Raw genomic sequence first — 22,816 nt, 5'->3', positions numbered from 1 at the left:
AGTGCGATTGGCACAGGACAGAGCGGAGTTTAGGGCTGTTGTACATAGGGTCGCTATGAGTCGCAGGCGACTCGACGGCACATAACAACAACAACAACAAACCTGTATTCATCCCTTCACTAAAAATCCAAGATCCTAGCCCGGCTGTTCTACTAATGGATTCCATTAAAGATATTTTAACAAATGTTTCAAGGAAGAAACTCAGTCATTGTTTAATATTTATGTTGTTGTTGTGATATGTTATCAATTTAATACTTATGTTGTTGTTGTGATGTGCTGTTGAGTTGACCAGGATTCATAGTGACCCTATGCACAATAGCTGTGAACTCTGCTTTTTCCTGGACCAATCTCACTGTTTCTGATACACCTACCCTCATTACCCCAGCTACTGTGTCAATCCAACGCATCAGGGGTCTTCCTCTCCTGAAGTCCTTCATCCTTCCAAGCATAATGTCCTTCTCCAAGGACTGGTTCTTCCTGGAAACATTCCCAAAGTATGTGAGATGAAGCCTCAAAATCCTTTCCTCCAACAAACAGGTTGGTTTAACCCTCTCTATGACAGACCTGTTTGTTCTTTTGGCCATTGTAGTATATCCAATACTCTTCTCCAGCACCACAACACAAAAGTATAAATTCTTCTGTGGTCCTCTTTGATCATTATTGAGCTCTCTGATGCATAACAGGCAATTGCAAAGATTATGGCCTTTATCAGGTGTACCTTAGTCTCTAGACTGACATTGTTGCTCTTTAGCAGTCTGGAGCAGTCTCTGACTACAGATTTTCTTAATGCAATTTGTCTTTTGATTTCTAGACTGCTGATGCCGAAAGTGTGGATTGTGGAAACAAGCAAGCTGAAATTGTTAACAATCTCAATCTCTTTTCCATCTATCATGATGCTGCCAGTGAGAATGTTTTCTTGATATTGAACTTCAATCCATACTGCACACTACAGTCCTTGACCCTTTGTAGCAAAGGCTTCAGGTCCTCCTCAGTTTCAGCAAGCAAGGTGTGCTGTTGATGAGTCTTCTTTCAATCCTGATACCACATTCCTCCTCAGAACACCTAGCCTCCCAGATGATATGTTCTGCATATAGAGTGAAAAGGTATGGAGACAGGGTGCATCCCTGACACATTCATATGCATATTCAGTGTTTCCTTGCTATGTTCTGACAAGTGCTTCCTGGTCCAGGTATAGATTTTGGATAAGCAAAATCAGGTATCTGGGATTCCTATTTTTCTCAAGGTCAGCCACAATTTGTTGTGATCCATACAAATGCCTTTACATAGTCAATAAAACACAGATGGATAAACATTTCTTTGGTATTCTCTGCTTCAGCCAAGATCCATCCAACATTTGTCATAATGTCTTCAGTGCTACAGCCTGCATTTCTGGTAGTTCTCTGTCAATGTACAGTTCCATTCATTTTTGGATGATCCAGTAAGCTATCAATTGTGTGTGGTATTAGTGATACCATTTGATAATTTTCACACTCTGTTGGATCAGCTTTTTTTTTTTTTTTAATGGATCTATTCCAGTCAGCTGGCCAGATGGTTTTCCTCCAGATTGATTTCTTGGCATAGCCTGGTAAGCAAATCCAGGGCTGCATCTGTTTATTGAAATATGTCAATTGATATTACATCAGTTCCTGGGGCCTTATTGCTTACAATTCCTTCAAGAGCAGCTTGAACTTCCTTGTTTGTCACCATTGCCTCTCAGTCATATGTTGTTTCATGAAATTCTTCTGTGTCAGCCAATTCTTTTTGGTACAGTGACTCTGTATACTCCTTCCATCTTTTGATGCTTTCTGGGTCATTCAACATTCTTCCCATAGCATCCTTAAGTATTACAACTCAAGGCTTCAATTTGTTGTTCAGTTCCTTCAGCTTAAGATATGCCAAGCAAATTTTCCCTTTTGATTTTCAGACTCCAGCTCTTTGCACATTTCATTATACTTTTCTTTGTCTTCCCAAGCTGCCCTTTGAAATCTGTTCAGCTCCTTAACTTCTGATTTCTTCCCTTTGCTTTGGTTTCTTGGTGCTCTAGTGCAATACTGAGAGTCTGTTCTGACATCTGTCTCAGTCCCACAGACCATCTTGTCTTCGCTCATTAGTGTCCAAGGCCTCAAACTTACTCGTAAGATGGTTTTTGAACTCAGGTGTGATAGATTCAAGGTCAAATTTTGGTTCTTGTGGATTTGATTTCATTTTCTTTGGCTTAAGTTTGAACTTACATATGAATAATTGATGGTCTGTTCCATAATCAGTAGTTGGCCTAGTTTTCACAGCTGATACTGAGCTTCTCCAATGATTCTTTCCACAGATGTAGTCAATTTGATTCCTGTTCAGACCATTGGATGAGGTCCATGTGTATAGTTGCTGTTTATGTTTCTTATAAAAGGCATTTGCAATGAATAAATCATTGACTGTACAAAATGCCATCATTTTATCTCCAGCCTCATTCCTGTCACCAAGTTCATGTTTTCCTTTTTTGGAATGGGAACAAATATTAATCTCTTCCAGTTCCTTTACTCGGTAGCTGTCTTTCAAATTTCTTGGCATAGGCTACTGAGCCTATGGGCTTAATTTTTCAGTTTCCTGAAAAACTTCAATTGGTATTCCATCCCTTCCTGGGGTCTTATTTCCCACCCCTCCCCCCTCCTTGCCTTCAGGGCAGCTTGAACTTCTTCCTTCAGGACCACTGGTTCTTAATCATATGCTATTTCCTGAAACAGTTCAATGTCAACCAACTTTTTTAAAAAATAGTGCTTCTGTTTATCCTTCCATCTTCTTTTGATGTTTCTTGCATCATTGAAGATTTTGCCTACAGAATCCCCCAGTATTGCTACTCGAGGCTTAAATTTATTTTTCAGTTCTTTTAGCTTAAGAAATGCTGAGTCTGCTCTTCCTTTTTGGTTTTCTAACTCTAGCTCTTTGCATACTTCATTATACTATTGTGCTTTGTCTTCTAAAGCTAGCCTTTGAAATCTTTTTAGCTCTCTTATTTCAGCATTCCTTCTCTTTGTTTTTGGTTTCTTTACGCTCTAGTGCAAGCTTCAGAGTCTCTTCTGACATCCATTTTGGTCTTTTTCTTTTTTTCTACCCTGACTTTTAATGACCTTTTGCTTTCTTCATAGATGATTTCCTTAATGTTATCTGACAGCTTATGCAATCTTTGGTCAATACAATGCAACAACTCTATTCTTGAGATAGCTTTTAAATTCAGATGGGATATACTTAATTCAGGTGAGAAAGGCTCAAGGTCATATTTTGGTTTGTATGGACTTGTTTTCATTTTCTTCAGCTTCAGTTTGAACTTGCACATGAGCCCCTCGTCTTGTTTTGACTGCTGATATTGTCTCTGTCTATAGATATAGTCAGTCTGATTCCTGTGTAGTCCATTAGATGAGGTTCATGTATATAGCTACCATTTAGGGTTTTTTTTTAAAAAAAGGTATTTGTAATTAACAACTAATTGATTGTATAAAGTTCTAACATTCAATCTAGCCTCATTTCTGTCACTAAAATTATATTTCCCAAGGTACCCACTTCTAAAGCCAAAGATGAATAAACAGGATTTCTACTGACTTTTGGAGCCTGAAATTGATTGAACATGAAATCAAGATGCATTATTAATAATAATTAGTGACTGGGAAGAAAAAGTTGAAAACAAAGAAGAAAAACTGGTAGTTGTAAAATATGGCCTTAGGGACAGATGAAAATGCTAATCAGATGTAAAAGAAAATATAGTTAGCCAAAACAAGGGCTGTTCTATCCCCAATATGTTTAAACTAAAGGAAGCTACCTACTTTTATCAATACTCTTGTGTGAATTCTGATAACTTTAATTTGTTTGGGATTTATTTATTCTGCTTCTAGCTATAAAGGGGGAAAATATTGACTGTTCAAAGTAAATTAGTGTGTGGCTATCCTAAGTCAAATAATTACAGTAACAAATATGCTTGCATAAATTATGTTCTAGAGATGACTTCTGCTTGAAATCAGGGATACTCACTGCTGATCACAGGCTTACCCCCATCCTCCTTGCATATGTTCCTGGAAGGAACTCTAAGGTCTTTGTATCCCCAGGGCAGAAGGCAACAACAGCCTTGAGATGGTCTTGAGCTACTGAAACCTGGTATCACCAAGTAGATGTCTTCAAAGTAATTGGACTAACATTCTACAACCATTCTAACTTAGGGACTTCCACCTCAGTATGTTGTTAACTACACCAGGAAAGAAATATTCCACTTCCTTGTTGTAGATGTAGTTTAATTGTTACTTGCCTTTTCATTGCTTAAAAATGGTTAAAGGGCATATTAAGGAAATAAAAAAGGAAATGATGCTCATTAAGTATCGACAAACAATAACTTAGAACATATGACAGCCTGGAACAAATTGGTTACAGCCAGTAATTAACAATATGGAATCTCATCAAGTGCAAGGTAATCATTCTCCCACAAAGGAGGGAAATGGCACATTGACAAGGTAAACTAGCTGAACACATAACTTAATTTTCAGACCTAACCTTACCTCTCAGTTTTGTGAACTAACCAAGAGGCAGGAGGGATGGGGGTGGGGCAGGGACAAGGGGTGAAAGAGGGATTAAGCTCACATGAACGAAGAAAGATGCTTTCTGGAAACCATTTAGGAAAATGGATGGCATGAGTGCACAATCAGTTTCCAAGCTGTGTAGGTTCTAGGGTATCTCGTAGCTGTAGTTTATTTTGGTCATTTTTAAATGGAATCCCATACTTAGTAGCTTAAGCAATAAGAAAATGATTAATGAGAATAAAACAATAATTCATGCAGAGGTTTGGGCACTTACATTTGGCAGTTGGTTGAAAATGCTTGCCATCTTCACCATCAGCAGCAGCATCAACCCTGCGCCTATCAGAGATGCAAACTGAGGAGACAGAGCCGGTTGGAGAGAGACCATCAGGAACATATTGGTCCCTGTCTGCAACCAGGGACTTCTGCATGATGAGAAGAATGTAATTTTTCTATTTTTCAACATTAGTTAGTTGTAACCTTTCAGCATAAACTCTCCCAGAACCGTGGCCTACGGCAATTAGTTTTAAATTGTTGAGTGATGTCTGATAGCTAGTGATAGAAACTTAAATGGGGAGCAGAAATTGCTCACTGCTGCCCCTTTCATGTGTCACCCAGGGCACTGACATACCTGCCATAGTCTAGATATGCCTCTGGTTGAACAAAGGCATGACTAGTCTTAAAATATTCTAGATTCGTCTGAGTATTTGAATTCTAAGGAGCAAAGCTTCATCTCACATACTTTGGGAATGTTGCTAAGAGAGGCTATTCCTTGGAGAAGGACATCATGCTTGGAAAGGTGGAAGGACAATGAAAGAGAGGAAGACCCTCAACACGGTAGTTTGATACAGTGACTGCAGCAATGGGCTCAGATGTGTCAGAGATTGTGAGGTTGGCACAGGATAAGACAGCGTTCAGGTCTATTGTTTATAGGGTTGCTATGAGTTGTTTGACAGCACATAATAATAATAATAATAGTAATCCCCAGAGGCATAGTGCACTACATATTAGACTTTTGAATCCCTCAGCCACAGGGGAAAGATGGGCAATCTCCTCCCATAGAGAGTCACCACCCTACAAACCTGACAGAAGGTTTCCATGAGTTACAATTGACTCTTTGTCAGTGGGTCTGTATGAGTGGATTTGGTTATTGTACTTGAATCCCTACTGGGTCTCTATGCAGGTCAGGAATCTCCTAAAATCATGCTTGCATTTCCTCCTAACCACAACCCTTCCTTGCACAATTAACCACAAGCTCTGGTGTGAAATAGGTAAGCCCTTGGCTGCTAAACAGAAGGTCAATAATTCAAACCCACAAGGCACTTCATGGGAGAAAGATGTGACAGTCAGCTTTTGTAAAAATTTACAGCCTGGGAAGCCCTATGGGCAGCTGTACTGTCCTAGAGGGTCTCTATGATTCAGAACTGACTCAATGGCAACACGTGTTCATAACTTATAAAATCTCAAATAGCGTCCTCCTTGGCAAATCCTAAAATACTACATTATCCTTTCCCATACAAATAAATATCCATTCTTTACTCTTTTACTTGAAGCTTGGAAAGCTCTTCACTTAACAGCTTAAAAATACAATGATCATCACTTCCCACTTTCCTACTTCCATTTCTTTTTGTTTCACTAACAATAAAAAATGTTACAAACACCAGTCAAGGTTCACATATGGACTGACTGCTGTGACCTTAGTGTAACGTGTTAAGTCAGTGACTCTGACTTGGCAGAAAAAGGTAGAGAAAAAAAAAATCTCCTTTAGAGTCTCAAGGCTGTCTCTGAACAGAGTTCTGAATTCCTATATTCTCTACTAGTTCAATTCCATTTGAAAAATTAGCCTCTATGTACAAAAATAAACATACAAACATAAAATAAAGCAGTATCATTTTTCACTGAGATGGAGATAGTAGGATAGTGGTGTGTAAACCATAACCACCACAGATAAAAACAATGCCATATACCAGTAAGAACAGAGAATCCCTTGAATTAAGTTCCTTAAATAATATGGATAAAGTGAGGAGCCAGTTATGAAAAATCTGAACCACTTGAAAGTAGGGTAGGAAGAAAGATTCAGGGAAAGCAATTACCATCAGTGAAAGCAGCAAGATCTAATGGCAAACATATCATACACTGCGGAGCTATAGCATAACATCTTAGCCTGCTACTAATTTATAGCTCATGTTTCTGGCATTCTTTGTTGGCACTGTAAAAAAGACATTACTTTGATTATCCTAGAATAATAAATCATACCTTTTCTACCACCTCCTACTTTGTTTATCCTAGGATAATAAAACATACCTTTTCTACCACCTCTTTCTGCTATAAATCTTTTGATTTTTTCTTTTTTAAAAGAGTGTGTGTGAAAGGACAAAGGTATGAAGGACAAAACACACTGTATAAAAATCTAGATTATAAAATAAGTACAAGTCATACACAGAATCCAATAAAATTTGCTTCTCAGAGAGGGCGGGCGGGCTTGTCACTAACAGTGCACTCAAAGGACATCCAAAGGCTTTGGGATCAGAAAACCAGGCTTGTTTTATAAGTATGCTTGATGGCTTGCAGAATCTCAGGTTCAGTACTAGGTTGAGTCTAAAACCAGCATGCCCTTTAGAACCTCACAGCTCATACATACTTTGTTTATCTGCTCTGTTTTCGCCATCATTTTTGTAATTTTTTTTTAACTCAGTTGGCTCTCCAGAGATACAAGGTGACATTAGGAATGAGTAGAGAATCCCTTCATTCATAACCACTATCAGCATACAGACTTTAAGCTAACAATTGCTCCAGAAACAAGACAGTCGATTGCTTGGCACCTACTCCTTCAATAGGAACTCGGAGTTGAAGCTGTGATTTTTGAGCATTTTTGAAGTGAAAGATACTATTATCACCTAATTTGTTACAATTGAATAGTTTATCTTCATTTTACTGAGGAAGGCTAGGACCTCAGGGAACAAAAGTGACATGCCCAAGGTCATAAATTGAGGAAGCATAGACCAGGTTTCAAACTCCTCAACAAAATGCAGACGTTTTTCATTTTCTTGTCTGCTTTCTCTAAAATGACCACAAAACATCTTGGTCTTTTATAAACACACATTTTAACAAAAGCAATTCTAGAAGCCTGAGAACAAGGCAACATGGTTAGCCTTTGAAAAGCAAGGGAGAAGAAAAGGAATCATGGAGAAAAGAAAAGAAACCTGAGCGGCCAGAACTGGATGAGCAGGAGGAAGGCGGAGAAAGGGAGGATTCTAGGAGAGCACAGCGTTCTTTATATTCTTTGTGCTGGGACCAGGTCTACAAAAGTGGCTTTGCGATAAGGGGAAATTAAAGAGAAATCCAAACAAATATACACAGTTCATATTTATAGCAGATGAAAAATAAAAATAAAGCAGTGCTAGGATGGTAGGCTCCAAGAAGTTCTATGCCAGTCTATTGTTGTTATGTGCCTTCAAGTTGACGCACGAAGTTCTATGCCAGTCTATTGTTATTATGTGCCTTCAAGTTGACGCACAGCAACCCAATGAACAGAAGATCTGCACCCTGTCCCATCTTGCACTGTCCTCATCATCTCTGACACACTTGAGCCCATTGCTGCAGTTGCTGTGCTAACACACATTGTTGAAGGTCTTCCTCTCCTTCGCTGACCTCCACCTTTGCAAGAATGATGCCCTTTCCAAGGAAGAGCAACTCCTCACCACATGCCAAGAGTTTGGGAGATAAAGCTTTGTCATCCTTGCCTCTAAGGAGCATTCTGGCTGCAATTTTTTTCAAGATACGTTGATTTATTTTTTTTTAGCAGTCTATGGGAGGATCATCACAACTCACAGGCATCAATTCTTCTGCCATGCTACTTCTTCAAATGCTTTATTGCATCAGTCATATTCTTCCCATAGAGTCCTTCAGTATTGCAACTTGAGGCTTGAATTTTTTCTTCAGTTTGTTCATTTGAGGAACACTGAATGTGTTCTTCCCTTTTGATTTTCTAAGTCCAAGTCTTTACATGTTTAATTACAATATTTTGTTTTGTCTTCTGTGGCCATCCTTTGAAATCTTCAGTTTGGCTTTCTTATTCCATCATTTCTTCCTTTTGTTTTAACTTCTCTATGCTCTAGAGCAAGTTTCAGAGTCTCTCTGACATTCACCCCCCTTTATTTCCTGTCTTAGTAATATTTAGATTTTTCCATATGTAATATTCTTATTATAACTCCACAACTTATCTGGTCACTAGTATTCAATGTATCAAATCAACTCCTGAGAGTAGAGATGGTTTCTAAAATCAGGTGAATATACTCAAGGTTAAATTTTGGCTCTGGTGAACTTGAATTTATTTTCTTCAGTTTTAATATGAAATTACACATGCACAACTGACGAGCTACTTCACAGCTTGCTCCTGGTCTTGTTCTGACGATGATGATGAGCTTCTCCACTGTCTTGTTCCACAGATGGAGCCAAGTTAATTCCTGAAGATTCCATCTGGTAAGGCTCATGTTCCTGTTCATGTGTTTTACAAAGGTATTTGCAGTGAATAAGTTGTTGGTCATACATTAGAGCATCAGGAAGTCAAAATAAAGGGAAGAGGGACTGAAGTAAAAGAGCTGAACAGAAGAGCCAAAGGGCAGCTCAAGAAGACAAAACAAAATATTATAATGAAATGCGCAAAGAGCTAGAAACAAAGAATAGAAAGGAAAGAACTTGCTCAGCATTTCTCAAGCTGAAAGAACTGAAAAGCAAATGTAAGACTCAAGTTGCAATACTTAAAAATGCCTTGGGCAAAACCTTGAAGGATCCAGGAAGTATTTAAAAAAAAAAAAAAAAGATGGAAGGCAAACAGTCTCTGTACCAAAAGGAATTGGTCAACATTGAAAAATTTCAGGAAGTACCACATGAACAAGAGCCAATGGTAATAGAGGAAGTGTTTGAGTTGAGCTGCATCGAAAGCATTGGCAAACAATAAGGCATCAGGATTTGATAGAATACCAATTGATATGTTGCAACTAACAGATGCAATCCTGGACACGTCTATGCCAGGAAATTAGGACAGCTGCCTAGCTGACTGACAGCAAGGGATACGTATTTTTTCTCTTTCCAAGAAAGCTGATGCAACAGAATAGGAAAATTATTGAACAATATCATGTTGTTGTTGTCGTTATGTGCCGTTGAGTTGCTTGCAACTCATAGCGATGTTGTGTACAACAACTCTGAACTCTGCTTTGTGCCAACCTTATTGTCTCTGACACACCTACCCCCACTACCCCAGTCATTGAATCAATCTATCTCATTGAGGGTCTTCCTCTTTTGTGCTGTCCCTCCACTCTTCCAAGCATGAAGTGTCCCTCTCCAAGGATTGGTCCTTCCTTGCAACACGCCTAAAGTATGTCAGACAAAGCTTCAGAATCTTTGCCTCCAAGGATCAGCCTGCTTTCACCCTCTCTAAGATGAACATCTTGTTCTACACAAAGCAGTCCATGGTGTATTTTCAATATTCTTCTCCAGCACCACAGCCCAAAGGCATAAATTCTCCTTCTATCACTCTTCTTCATTGTCCACCTTTCTGATACACAAAGCAAGTAATTGTGAAGACTATGACCTGGATTAGGTGCACCTTAGACTACAGACTGGCATCATTGCTCTTCAGTACTCTGGAGAGGTTCCTGACAGTTGAATTTCCCAATGCAATTCATCTTTTGAGTTCCTGAATTCTGGTACCAAGAGTGTTGATTGTGGAGCCAAGCAAACTGAATGTGTTAACAATCTAAATCTCTTTTCCATCTATCATGACACTGCCAATTGGCCTAGTGGTGAGAATCTTTGTTTTCTTGATGTTGAGCTTCCATCCATATTGAAAGTTGTAGTCCTTGACCTACAGCAAGAGCTTCAGGTCTTCCTCAGTTTCAGCAAGTAAGGTTGTGACATCTGCATAACACAAGTTGGCTTTCTCCAATCCTGATGCCACATCTCTCCTCATAGAGCCTAGCCTCTCAGATGAGCTGTTCCACGTATAGATTGAAAAGGTATGGAGATAGGCGTATACCTTTCCTGATTTTGAGCCCTGCTGTGTTTCCTTGCTCTGTTCTGACAACTGCCTTGTGGTCCAAGGGTTTTGCATAAACACCATCAAGTGTTCTGGCTTCTCATTCTTCTCAGAGTTAGTCATAGTTTGTTGTGATCCACACAGTCAAATGCCTTTGCATAGACAATGGAACACAGATTCTAGAAAGATACTGATCTAGATAATTTTCTTTCATGTAAAAGTTGAACAGTCTCTAGGCTTACCTTATTCCCTATCATGATAGCCTTTGACCATGTCTTCAGAGGAAGCTAAGAATATTTTCAGTTCCACTGCCAGTACTGGGAAAGTTCCATTATTGCTTTCCCAGAGTAGAATGGAGAATGTGTTTCTCATTAGCAAATATATTAATAAATAATGGATAATTTACTTAAAACATTTTTATATTTTAAGAATATTAATATTGAAAGTGAGCTAATATATAAAAAATTCTCCCATAAATGTCTATTAAAACTTTCACGCTTCATATTGACAAATGAATTATTTTTTTTAATATTAATAAATTTTTATTTAATGAATGTTGCTTTGTCTTTTAATTCCATTGTCCATCAATATCACCACAGTTCCTCCAAAGCTTGTATATAAGATTCATCTTCAAGAGAACCCTTGAACCACTACCCTTCCTTCAATATAGATTTCTGGAGGTCACCACATGCTTCTATGCAATACTGCCACTGGACAGAGCTGTCACATTTTGTTTCCATTAGGCTGCATGCTGATATGCTTGTTCTCTCCTACTATTTCTCCCTATTAGTCACTCACTTCAGGGTCATTTTAGGATGCCAGTACTTTCTACTTCTTCATTTCAGTGACCCTAGAAAAAGAAAAGTTGTTCCTAAATAAAGGTTTTGTCAGCACACTGAATAGTTTTTAAAAACTGTATGAACTGTATCAGTAGAAATACCAGGTTTATCTTGCACAATGCCAAGAAAACCAACGATGCCAGATACTGAATTTCTCTTGCACTGTCCTTTGGACAAATGAACTCTTAAGGAGAAAACCAATGAAAAAATAAGGCAAATATGGAATTTAAATTCTTTCCCAACAAGCTCAGCAAAGCTGCAAAATTAAACCAATTTAACTCCTTCTTTGTATATACATATGAAAAGAAAGAAATAGCTTTATATTTTAAAGATTAAATTCCAGATCAACATACCTGTTGTCTTCCTCCAGATTTATCCTGGATAACAGTCCTGGCTATATCGGCAGTAAACACAGTACATCTGAAAAGTGAACTGATGAGATTGCAAACGCCAGTGACTAGTAAATCCTGTAAAGCAATGGCAGACAGACAGTTTAAACTTATTATTTATTCAAGATTTGATTTGATTTCTAATGAAAGTGTATGTTTAAAAAAATTGAATCATTGGTTTTGCATTCAATTATCCACACACATATCATTTCATAATACTAATTATAATTTATTAATGATATAACTGAGTACAATGTCTGATCAGTCTCATATTTTGCCTTTCCTTTTACGCAGTTTACTTATTAATTTTTACTCCTCTCTCTCTCCCTTCTTATCCTTGTTAGCCATTCAAGAATGATTCTATCTTTGCATAAACTTTTATTTAATTTTTTATAATAGTGGCCTTATACCATAATTGTCCTTCTGTGACTGATAAGTCACTCAGCATTATTTCCTCTAGAATAATTCATGTTCTACAATGTTTCATAAATTATTTGTTAGTGATACATAATGCTTAATTGCATGAATGTTTATTTCTCATATATGAGAATATTAATGTTGAATATAACTGATAGTGATCGTGTGACTAACAGATCTGAACCCTGTCTTATCCTGTGGCATCCTCACAATCTCTGACACACTTTCTCCCATTGCTGCAGTCATTGTGTCAATCCACCTGGCTAAAAGTTTTCCTCTGTTTCACCTACCCTCCACCTTTCCAAACATGATGTTCTTCTCCAAGGAAATGCCTCTCCTAACAACATGTCCAAACTATGTTAGATAAAGCATTCTCAACTTTGCTTCCAAGGAATACTCTGGCTCTACCTTCTCTGAGACGTATCTGTTCTTCTAATAGTCAATGGGATATTCAGGACTCTTCTCCAAAATCACAGCAACTCTTCTGTCATTCATTGTCTAGCTCTCAGGTGCTGAGCAAGTGACTGAAAACTCCATGGCCTCAATCAGGCATATCATAGTCTTGAAACAGATATAATTGCTCCTCAGTGATTTAGAGAAGTCCCTGACTATAGATTTTCCCAGTTCAATACATCTGATATCCTGTCTGCTGGTACCAAGTATATTGATTGAAGATCAAACTAAGATAAAGTCATTGACATTGTCAATCTTTTCTCCATCTATCATGATGTTGCCTATCAATCCAGTGGTGAGAATTTGTTTATTTATTTATTTTTAATGTTGAGGTGCAATCCATATTGAAGGCTGCAAGTGTTTGATACTCTGCAGCAAGCACTTCAAGTCCTCCTCATTTTCAGGGAAGAAAGGTTGTGTCATCTGCATAACAAAAGTTGTTGATGAGTCTTCCTCCAATCTTGACGCCACATTCAGAGATTAGGATTATGAAAATAGGATTGTTATTTGAGATTCAATATTTAGTTCTGTTTTGTTGTTCTTTTATCCTCTCCTGCTTGTGGGTTTTCAGGATGCTTAGAAGACTGTTCATATTGTGGGTTAGGGCTTCTAGAGTTCTTCTTCCAAGCTTTTCTCTAATGATGTTTATAGTCTTTGGTTTTAGTCCTAGATCCTTGATCCACTTTGGTTTTTTTTTTTTGGTTAGTTTTTGTGTATGGTGTGAGGTGTGGATCTTGTTTGAGATGGTTTTCCAATTTTGCCAACACCATTTGTTTAAAAGGCTGTCATTTCCCCACTTCACTGATTTCATCTCCTTGTCAAAAATCAGTTGACCATAGGCAGATAGGTTGATTTCTGGATTCTCAATTCTATTCCATTGATCTATGTGTCTGTCATTGTACCAGTACCATGCAATCTTGATCACCATGGCAGTGTAGTAGGATTTGAAAGCAGGGAGTGAGGTGCCTCCTACCTTGTTTCTCTTTTTAAGGAGTGTTTTGCTTATTCGGGGTCTCTTTTCATTCCAAATGAAATTGCAGATTGTCTTTACTATCCATTGAACAATGGAATTGGTACCAGGTTTAGTGGCCCTTCCAGAATTTTCCCCTCTGAGACTTTCAGTTTTTCAATGGCACAAACGTACTTTATTGGAAATTCTGCACAGGTATCTGAATTACTGTTGCTCTGTCCTGAGCTTTCAGTGGAATCTGTATCAAGGCTGGCTATAGTACTAAATGGAGAAAACCCCTCAAGGCTGTATCTACTACAGACTTGCTCTTAGTGCTTACTTCAGTGCTTTGGTAACTGCTGCTACTGTGCCTCTTTTTGCCTTTCCAAAACATTTTTCACCATAGCTTGATCAATGAAGTGTCCCTGCTAAAAGAGAGGTTGTGGGTTTGAAACCATCAGCTGCTTCATGGGAGGAAAAGACCTGGCAATGTGCTCCTGTAAATGGCACAGTTCCACTTTGTCACATAGAGGCAATATATATCAGTATTAACTTCCTCATCGGACAAGAAATGGCAGATTTTGACATACAAGGAGACACCCAGCAGCTATATGCTTCCATGCCATCTTGCTCAGACCCAGCCCGACGACGCCCTCTAGGACTCTGTTCCCGGTCACACACACCCCTGGGCCGCCTGCAGGGGCGCTCGTCCCCGGGTTGGGCGATGGCTCACAGCCGCTGGCCCATCCTAGGAACCGGAGCAGAGTCCACTAAGGCAGCTGAGGCGGGTGAAGGACTCCAGAGCCAGATTTTTCAGTCTTCCTTCCCCTGCCCACTTTGCACTGCGTTAGAGATTATGCAAAGGCGCAGTCGGGATGCCGGCTCCAGGTTTCTGCACCTACCTGTTTTAATAACCTAGTTTTGTACATGATATCCTATAACATTTGCAATTTTGAGTATATAGTAAGGATGCTGACACTAAAGGAGAAACTCTACTAATTATTCTGCTAGCCTAACAACATGACGGCAAATGCTATTTGCTTGCCTTTCTGAACTGTATTATATCTGTTCTGGGAGAATAGCACGTTAATTCAAGTGGCTTCAAAGTTAAGTGTATCTTTTGCTTCAAAAAATCTTTTGGTTCTTACCAACCAAATTTATGGCCAAAGTAACTAACTGTTTTATTAGAGAAGAACCCAGGCCTTGTGTTGGCAGGAAGCTTAGACTAGAGAACAAATAATGGCCATTTAGGACTAGCGTTTTCTTTGTTATGTTAATGAGGACATATCATTATAGAGTATGTCAGGTTACAAGGAACAGCACAGGAGTAAAAGCAAACAAGCATAAAGGTGAGAATGAGAGATGCCAAGTGGAGATTATCCAGGACTGAGGAACAGAATCTGAAACACTTTTCTCCTCAATTGGAGAGAAACAGCCTTACTCTAGAACTCATGCTTTTAATTTGGACTTCCAGGACACTAACTATGAGAAAAGAAATTTCTGATTGTTAAAGGCAATCACATGCAATATTTTTGTTATAGCAGCACTAGGTAAATAAGACAAATGGTATAGAACATCCTGTCCTCTCACCTGATTGGAATTGACATTGTAGTTATGCATAGTAGAAATCTTCTTGCCCAGAAATATAAGCAGAGCTGAGCTCACTAAAGCTAGAGAGATAGCTTGTAAAATAACCTTGCCAAGAATATTCATATCCGGTATTACAGGAAACTGGAAACTGGAATAAAACGGTAAAATTATCTCTCTAAATAACAAGAATTTCTTTCTTCTTACCTCCCCTCTGGGTAGACCCTCCCTCCAATAGGGTAGACTTGATTTAAAAAAATAAATAAATAAAATCAGAGACATACAGAGTAACTGAGGCTTGTTAATTTACCAGCAACCCATGGCAAGTTACAAAAACCTTTAGGAAATCATGCATTGCTACCTTTTAATTTGAAGTTTCTGCTAGGTAGCTAAATAAACAAACAGGGCAATCAAAACAACAGTGATTCTTGAAAAATGATGTATACTGTTTGAAAATCATACTAATAGGTAAACAATAGGCAGATAATCACATGCAATGTATTAGACCTAGCAAGCCAAAGTCCCTTCTATTCACTCAAATCCTTACTGTTTTAATTTTAGTTATTTCCTTCTATGAAAATGACTTCCAAGTATTGCTCCCGTTTTGCACTTTACAGCTTTGAGATCACCAGACTATCAAGATTTGTTCATTTTGCTTGCAGCCATGGTCATCTAAGTCCCACACAATACTATCTCTTTCTACTAAGATCATGACATATGAAATATTCTCAACCACATATTATTATTATTATTATTATCATCATCACCAGAGCCTCTTGCTAGTCATATCTCCAATTCTATTGCTTGCTATGCATCAGAAAGCTGGACAATGACTAGGGATGATAGATTAAGAATTGATAACTTTGAGTTGTGGTGTTGGAGAAGAGTATTGGATATACCATGGACTGCCAGGAGAATAAACAAGTTCGTCTTGGAGAGGGTGAGACCAGGCTGTTCCTTGGAGGCTAGGATTCTGACTCTTCGCCTGACATACTTTGGACATGTTGCAAGGCAGGATCAGTCCTTGGAGAGGGATGTCATGCTTGGGAGGGTGGAGGGACAGTGCAAGAGAGGAAGACCCTCGATGAGATGGATTGATTCAGAGACTGGGGTAAAGGGAGTAAGTGTGTCGGACACAATAAGATAGGCACAGGATAGAGCAGGGTTTAGGGTTGTTGTACATAGGGTCGCGATGAGTCACAGGCGACTCGACAGCACCTAACAACAACAGACAACAACTAAGTCTCCTTGTTTAATAGACTGAACTTTCTTTTCAGTATTACCATCAGATTGCTGTCTAGAGAAAGAAGGAACATCCTAATTCTTACAGGAAGGGATCTCTATTAATCCAGATATTGGTTAATAAGTTTTCTCTGCTATTCAGAGTATCTGCTTGGTCAGGTTCTAGGAGGTCAATTTTAGGCTGTGACCTCTTCTGGGTTTTCTGTTTGTTTTTTTTTGTTTTTGTTTTTGTTTTTTGCTTCCCACTGTATGTATCAGTATAGCATCACTCACAAATATTTGGCATTTTCTTTCTAATGTAGAAGATTTACAACAAGAGGCATTATTTCTGGGACATATGTGGTCAAAAGGCCTAAAATGATTTTTAGTCTTCCTATTTGCCATCCAAGATTTAACAATTGGTCTCTATCCACTTGGAACAGGAAAAAAAGACAATGCAGCAATCAGAGAAGAAACTGGATTGCTTGTATAACTGGCTTCACGAGCTAAGCTGTAACTGCTTCCTGCCATTACTGAATATTATGGGTTAGACGTGCAACTCACTGTGCTCTAGATCACCAAAGAGTTCCCTTATCATTTTTGTGGTTTTTATTATTGAACTGACCCACAGCTGACCCTCCCACCTGGATTTTAGAGGCAGTAAATAACATGAAAGGAAATTATCCATTCATTTAAAAAAAAAATTACCCACTCATCTCCCACAGAGTAGCTGATGGATTCAAACGAAGTGCCTTTGGGGTTGCAGCGCAGATTCTTACCACTAGGCCACCAGAGCTCCTTACTTCACTGTATTTTACAAAACATTGAATGCTTTGATCAAGAACTCAATAGATAAAAAAAAATAACTCAACAGATGAGTCCTGAGCAAAAGGAAGGAACTTCAAATTCTGTGTAACCTAGATTTACAGAACCCATTGAGACTGGAGGAACCCTTGGACCTATTGCCCTGAGAAAATTTTTTTTTCTATAATTATATTTTATTAATTTTCATAAACATTTACAGAGATTTTGGGCTTCCACTCATTCATTGTTGCACTATTCTCTCTACCCTCCTCCCAGTTTGTTCTTGTCCAAATGCCATAGTGCTTGTCAAAGCCAGTTCTGATTAATCTTCTTTGTCAGTGTGTCCTTTGCCATTCCCTATCACTCCTCCCTGAGAGAGACTTCACCCTGAGTCATAAGGAAAAGGGGATGGCGTATTCTCTTAGCTACTTCCTGCTGAAAAGGGACGCTGTGGGTTTCAGGGTGAAGATCTTCTCTCACTACTCTAAAGGGCCCCTTTGGCAGTTGCCCTGAGAAAATTTAAGCTTAGCACTGAAACTATCCCCTCAAGTAATCTTTAAACAACAACCTAGCTTAATAAGTATAAAGATATTCACCTTCAGCATTATTGTTGGTTGTTGTTAGGTGTTGAAGAACACCTGTCTTGTTAGTCTGTATGAGTTGTGTATGACCCATAGCAACCCTATGAACAACAGATCTAAACTCTGTCCTATCCTGTGCCGTCCTCACACTTCTGACATATGAGAGCCCATTGCAGCAGTCACTGTGTCAACCCAACTTATGGATGGTTCCTCTCCTTCGCTGACCTTTATATCCCCTCACCTTAAACATAATGCCTCTCTTTTTAAAATTATTTATGAGGTAAGAGTCAGTTCCAACCTCTAGCAACTCCCCACAATGTTTCCAAGGCTGTATTATTGCAAATGGAGGAGTGAGTCCTGACTGCTTTATCCTGAAGAGAGGTGGATTTGAACTGCCAGAGATGTGCAGCCTTTGAGTTAGCAGCGCAGCTCAGTGGGAATTATACCACCAAAGCTCCCTAGAGAACTCCTACAACTCAGTAATAAAAAAGAGAATTTGATTTAAAAATGGTGGTAAAGGTTCTGAATAGACATTTCCCCAAACAAGATACACAAAGGAGTTAACAGGCATATAAAAAGATACTCAACATCAATCACTGAAGAACAATATTACACGATGAGGTGATATGAAAGCTCTTTCCTGCATCCTCCACCTCACTGTCCCAGACATCCTTCTGTGATGGAAACAAAGTCAGCTCTGTAAATGCAAACAGAATGAAGGACAGTGGAACTGCCTAAATCTTCTAAGAGTCACCATGAAGACTTAGCTAAGAACTTGCACTCAAATCAAGCTGGCCTGGATTAAAAAATACCAGTTATCTGTCGGAAAAATTTGGCCAATCTGCAGCAAGACTGAGGCAACTGTAATAGCAGACACCAACGTGACTACAAGAATCTCCCTACATGAAAAACATAAATAATAATAACAACTAGATGTGCCTGAAACTGCTTGGGTAGTGAACATAAACACAGAAGATTGTATCTTGCCATCTAACTAAAAAAGAACTATTCCCCAGAGAACCCAGAAGAAACTTGATTGATCATTGTGAAAAATTAAACAACACTCAAATATTTCACAGGCTATAACTTAAAAAGAAATCTGTAACACAGAATTCACGTGCTTTATTTTCAACCACCTCTCTAGCCCAAACTCGTATCTGACCCTCTAGTGGTTTTCAAAGGCTGCAAATGATTTAATGTCCCCTTTCTGCAGTTCTTAATTCTGTTATCAATAATTGATCTATTCAGATTTAATTATACAGTTCCTGAATAAAATCTATATTTTTTCCTAGAATTTGGCAATTTTTAAGTCTTGGAGTCTTAACAAGAACTTCAAAAATATTGGAACTCCATTGCAATCAAATTCTATTAAAATACAGTATAGCCTAGTGGCAAAAGCTGCACTGAAATTCCAAAAGCATGTGGTTGGAGGTCACCAGCTGCTCCAAGGAAGAAGGATGGACAGTCTCCTACCGTGTGATTAACTGCCTCTAAAAACCCACCAAAGGCTCAGTTGTGGGTTTGTTCCCACTCTTTGGTACAGAACAACATACTAGATATCCCAATAGGCAAGTGATTATCATGATTTAAGGATGAGTGGTTATTACAGTTACAAGTAAGCCATTTAGTTAGAGTATTTGGTTAAAAAAGTACAAAATTGTAATAATTCTAATCTTTCATTGGAAACAAATATATTTGTTGCTTGCACATTAGAATACCTCTTTTATCCTCACCAATTTTTAAAAAAAATTGTCATAAAGTGATTATGGTTTGATATGCTATCTTGTTATGTATTAAGTGGTCAAGGGAAATATAATTTTGTCTCCAATAAAATGAAAAGACAGAGAAGTTATTGATTAAAATTACACAGGAATTGTAAGGTAAACATGACTCAGGAACCAGGTTTATAAGTTACACTTTCTACAAACACTGCTAGCAAATCTTCTATCTCACAATTATTTCATTTATGTATAAAAATTTTTCATTGGGTTAGTAGCAAGAAGTATATGAAGATAATAAGTCATGAGATAACCTTTCCATTTGAAAAGAGTATCTCAGAGGTCTTTTGTGCAAACTTTGTAACCTGACTTCCAGAGTTCTAAAAATTGTTCAGTGAGTTGACTGTAGAAATATCTTTTGTAATTGACAATTTCTGAAATTTGCTGTTACACTTTTATTTGCTTTGCCTGGCTGTGTCCTTAAGAACAAAAACTTGTAACCCCACATTTTATTATTAAATCCTGCAGAGATTCCTGACTCAATTCAACAGCTCTGACCTTACAACCTGGCAGTTTTGGGCTTATAAAATTTACTATATTTATTATTTTTCAAATAATACGGAAAGATTTAGTCTTTCTATTTTGTACATGAGAACAGTTAGATTTGAACTTTAAGTAAGTACAATTTACTGAATAGAAAATGAAGAAAACATATGTTTTAGTTTTGTTGTAAGTCAAGAAATTTCCACTGGAAAGATTCTAACATTTCTAACTCAATAAAGTCCTCTTATATTTAAAAAAAGAAAAGTTACTCAACATCCTTGGCCCTTAACACCCACTGCTGTAGAGTTGATTCTCAATCACATCATCCTTCTCTCAGGCTTCAGAGGTTGTAAATCCTTACAGAAGAAAGCTGCCCATCTTTCTTCCAAGGAGCACCCGGTGAATTCTAACTACTAAGCTTTCACCAAGCAGCATAACATGTAATACACCATGCCACCATTTGTCGTTGTTATTGTTAGGCAATATCAAGTCATCTGCAAATCAGTGACCCTACATACAAAAGAATCAAACTATGTCAAACCTCTGGTTTACTGTTACTGGCCCTCCACTGTTCTAAGCATGATCTCCTTTTCTAAACACTGGCCTCTCCTGACAACCTGCCCGAAGTGTGTGAGACAAAGTCTCATCATGTCCTTTTTCCAAGACAAGTGTGTTCATCCTTTAAGCAGTCCATGTTATATTTTAATATTCTTCAACAATAGCACAATTCAAACATTGTCCAGCTTTCACATGCATAGGAAGCAACTGTAGATACCATGACTTGAGTCAGCTGTACCTGAGCCTTGAAACTGAAATCTTTGCATTTTAACACTTCAAAGACATTCCTGACAACAGATTTATCCAAAGAAATACATCATTTGACTTCTCAACTGTTGGTTCTATGGATGTTGATTGTAAATCTAAGTAAATGGAAATCCTTGACAGCATCAACCTTTTTTCTATTGATCATGATATTGCCTATTGGTCCAGTTAGGAGGATTTTTTTTTCTTGATGTTAGGGTTTAATTAATACTGAAGGCTGTGATCTTCTGTAATAAGTGTTTCAAGTTTTCTTCACTTTCTAAAATCAAGGTTGTGTCATCTTTAAACCTCAAATTATTTGCTTAGCATAAAGATGAAGTAGATTTGGTAAAATGATACAAAGTTGGCACCAACCTTTCCAGTTTTTAAACAATGCAATATCTTCTTGTTATTTTAAAACAGCTCCCCTCAAACATTCAGAAAAGAACTGTCACCAACTCTAAATAAACTACTTCAGAAAATAGAAAAAGATGGAATTCTCCCAGATTCATTCTATGAAGCAAACATATCCTTGATACCAAAGCCAGGTAAAGACATCACCAAAATAGAAAACTATAGGCAAATATTTCTCATGAACATAGATGCAAAAATCATGAATAAAATCCTGGCCAATAGAATCCAACAATACATTAATAACAACAAAAAAAACCACACACACACAAAAAAAAACAAACCATCACCAAATGGAATTCATAACAGGATGGTTTGATGTAAGAAAAACAATCAATGTAATTCATCACATTAACAAAGCAAAGAACAAGAACCACATGATCCTATCAACTGATGCAGAAAAGGCCATTGACAAAATCCAACACCCTTTTCTGATTAAAACACGCAACAAAATAGAATTAGTGGGGAATTTCTTCAACATAGTATAAAGTATATATGCAAACTTGAGAGCCAACATTTTTCTCAATGTTGAGAGATTAAAGGCATTCACTTTGAGAACAGGAACTAGGCAAGGGTGCCCACTATCACCTTTCCTATTCAATATGGTATTGGAAGTCTTAGCGATAGCAGAAAGGCAAGAGAAGGAAATAAGAAGTATCCAAATTGGCAAAGAAGAAGTATAAATTCTCTCCATATGCAGAGGATGATAGTGTACTTAGAAAACCCTAAAGACTCAGCAAGAAAAGTACTGGACATAAGAGAGCAATCTCAATCTTTTCCTGTACCAGTCAGATCCAATTTGACAGTACACACACATATTTAAAAAAAAAAAAAAGAAAGTAAAAAGAATGTACTGGGCCTTACCACTTCTTCCCCCCCCCCGACCCCCCATCTTGGAACCTGTAAAGGCCTCCTGGAAACAGAATTGCTAAAGCATAAAGATTGCTTGGAGGCTTTGATTTAAAGCCACTTTTGCTGGCTATAAACAAGGTCTCCAGAACCAGAGGGAACACACAGCTCTTCTTAAATTGAAGGTGTTTATGCCTGAGATGAAATGGAATTCTATTTAGGCAAGAGATGTGCTTATGCTTCAAAGCAAAAAAATAATACAGTGACTCCTGGTGACAAACCCAACAAAACCAGAGTAATCTGGGGAAAGGTAACTCATGCCCACGGAAAGAGTGGCATGCATGGTTCGGGCCAAGTTTCAGAGCAACCTTCCTGCTAAGGCCATTGGACACAGAATCTGTGTAATGCTGTATTCCTCAAGGATTTAAACCTATTGAAAAGCAAATTTTAAAAAAAATATGGATTTGTTTAAAATAAAATAAAACCCCCCAAAACTACTGGACATAGTTGACCTATTAAGCAAAGTGGCAAGATATAAGATCAACATAGAAAATCAACTGGATTTCTCTACAGTGACAAAGAGAATACAGAACTGGAGCTAAGAAAAACAATACCCTTCTTAATAGCTAATCTCAAGATTAAATACTTGGGAGTAAATCTAACCAGAAGC

At 38.0% G+C, this 22,816-nt stretch overlaps 1 protein-coding gene across 1 annotated transcript in view; it reads right to left on the bottom strand.

Annotated features, from left to right (window-relative positions):
- Positions 1 to 22,816, bottom strand: part of SLC26A8 (solute carrier family 26 (anion exchanger), member 8) — a 152,446-nt gene that overhangs the window by 53,018 nt on the left and 76,612 nt on the right. The window contains exons 8-10 of the mRNA XM_006882174.1: positions 15,222 to 15,369; positions 11,777 to 11,890; positions 4,825 to 4,902 (exon numbers count right to left, since the gene is read on the bottom strand). Coding sequence (XP_006882236.1) covers positions 4,825 to 4,902; positions 11,777 to 11,890; positions 15,222 to 15,369 — 340 coding nt within the window. The remainder of the gene's footprint in view (positions 1 to 4,824; positions 4,903 to 11,776; positions 11,891 to 15,221; positions 15,370 to 22,816) is intronic.

This window comes from Elephantulus edwardii, unplaced genomic scaffold (assembly GCF_000299155.1).
Source record: "Elephantulus edwardii isolate Elephantulus edwardi_28Jun2011 unplaced genomic scaffold, EleEdw1.0 scaffold00017, whole genome shotgun sequence".
Taxonomy (NCBI): domain Eukaryota; kingdom Metazoa; phylum Chordata; class Mammalia; order Macroscelidea; family Macroscelididae; genus Elephantulus; species Elephantulus edwardii.
The sequence above is the reverse complement of the archived record's forward strand: the minus strand, read 5'-3'. Positions and strand labels throughout refer to the sequence as shown.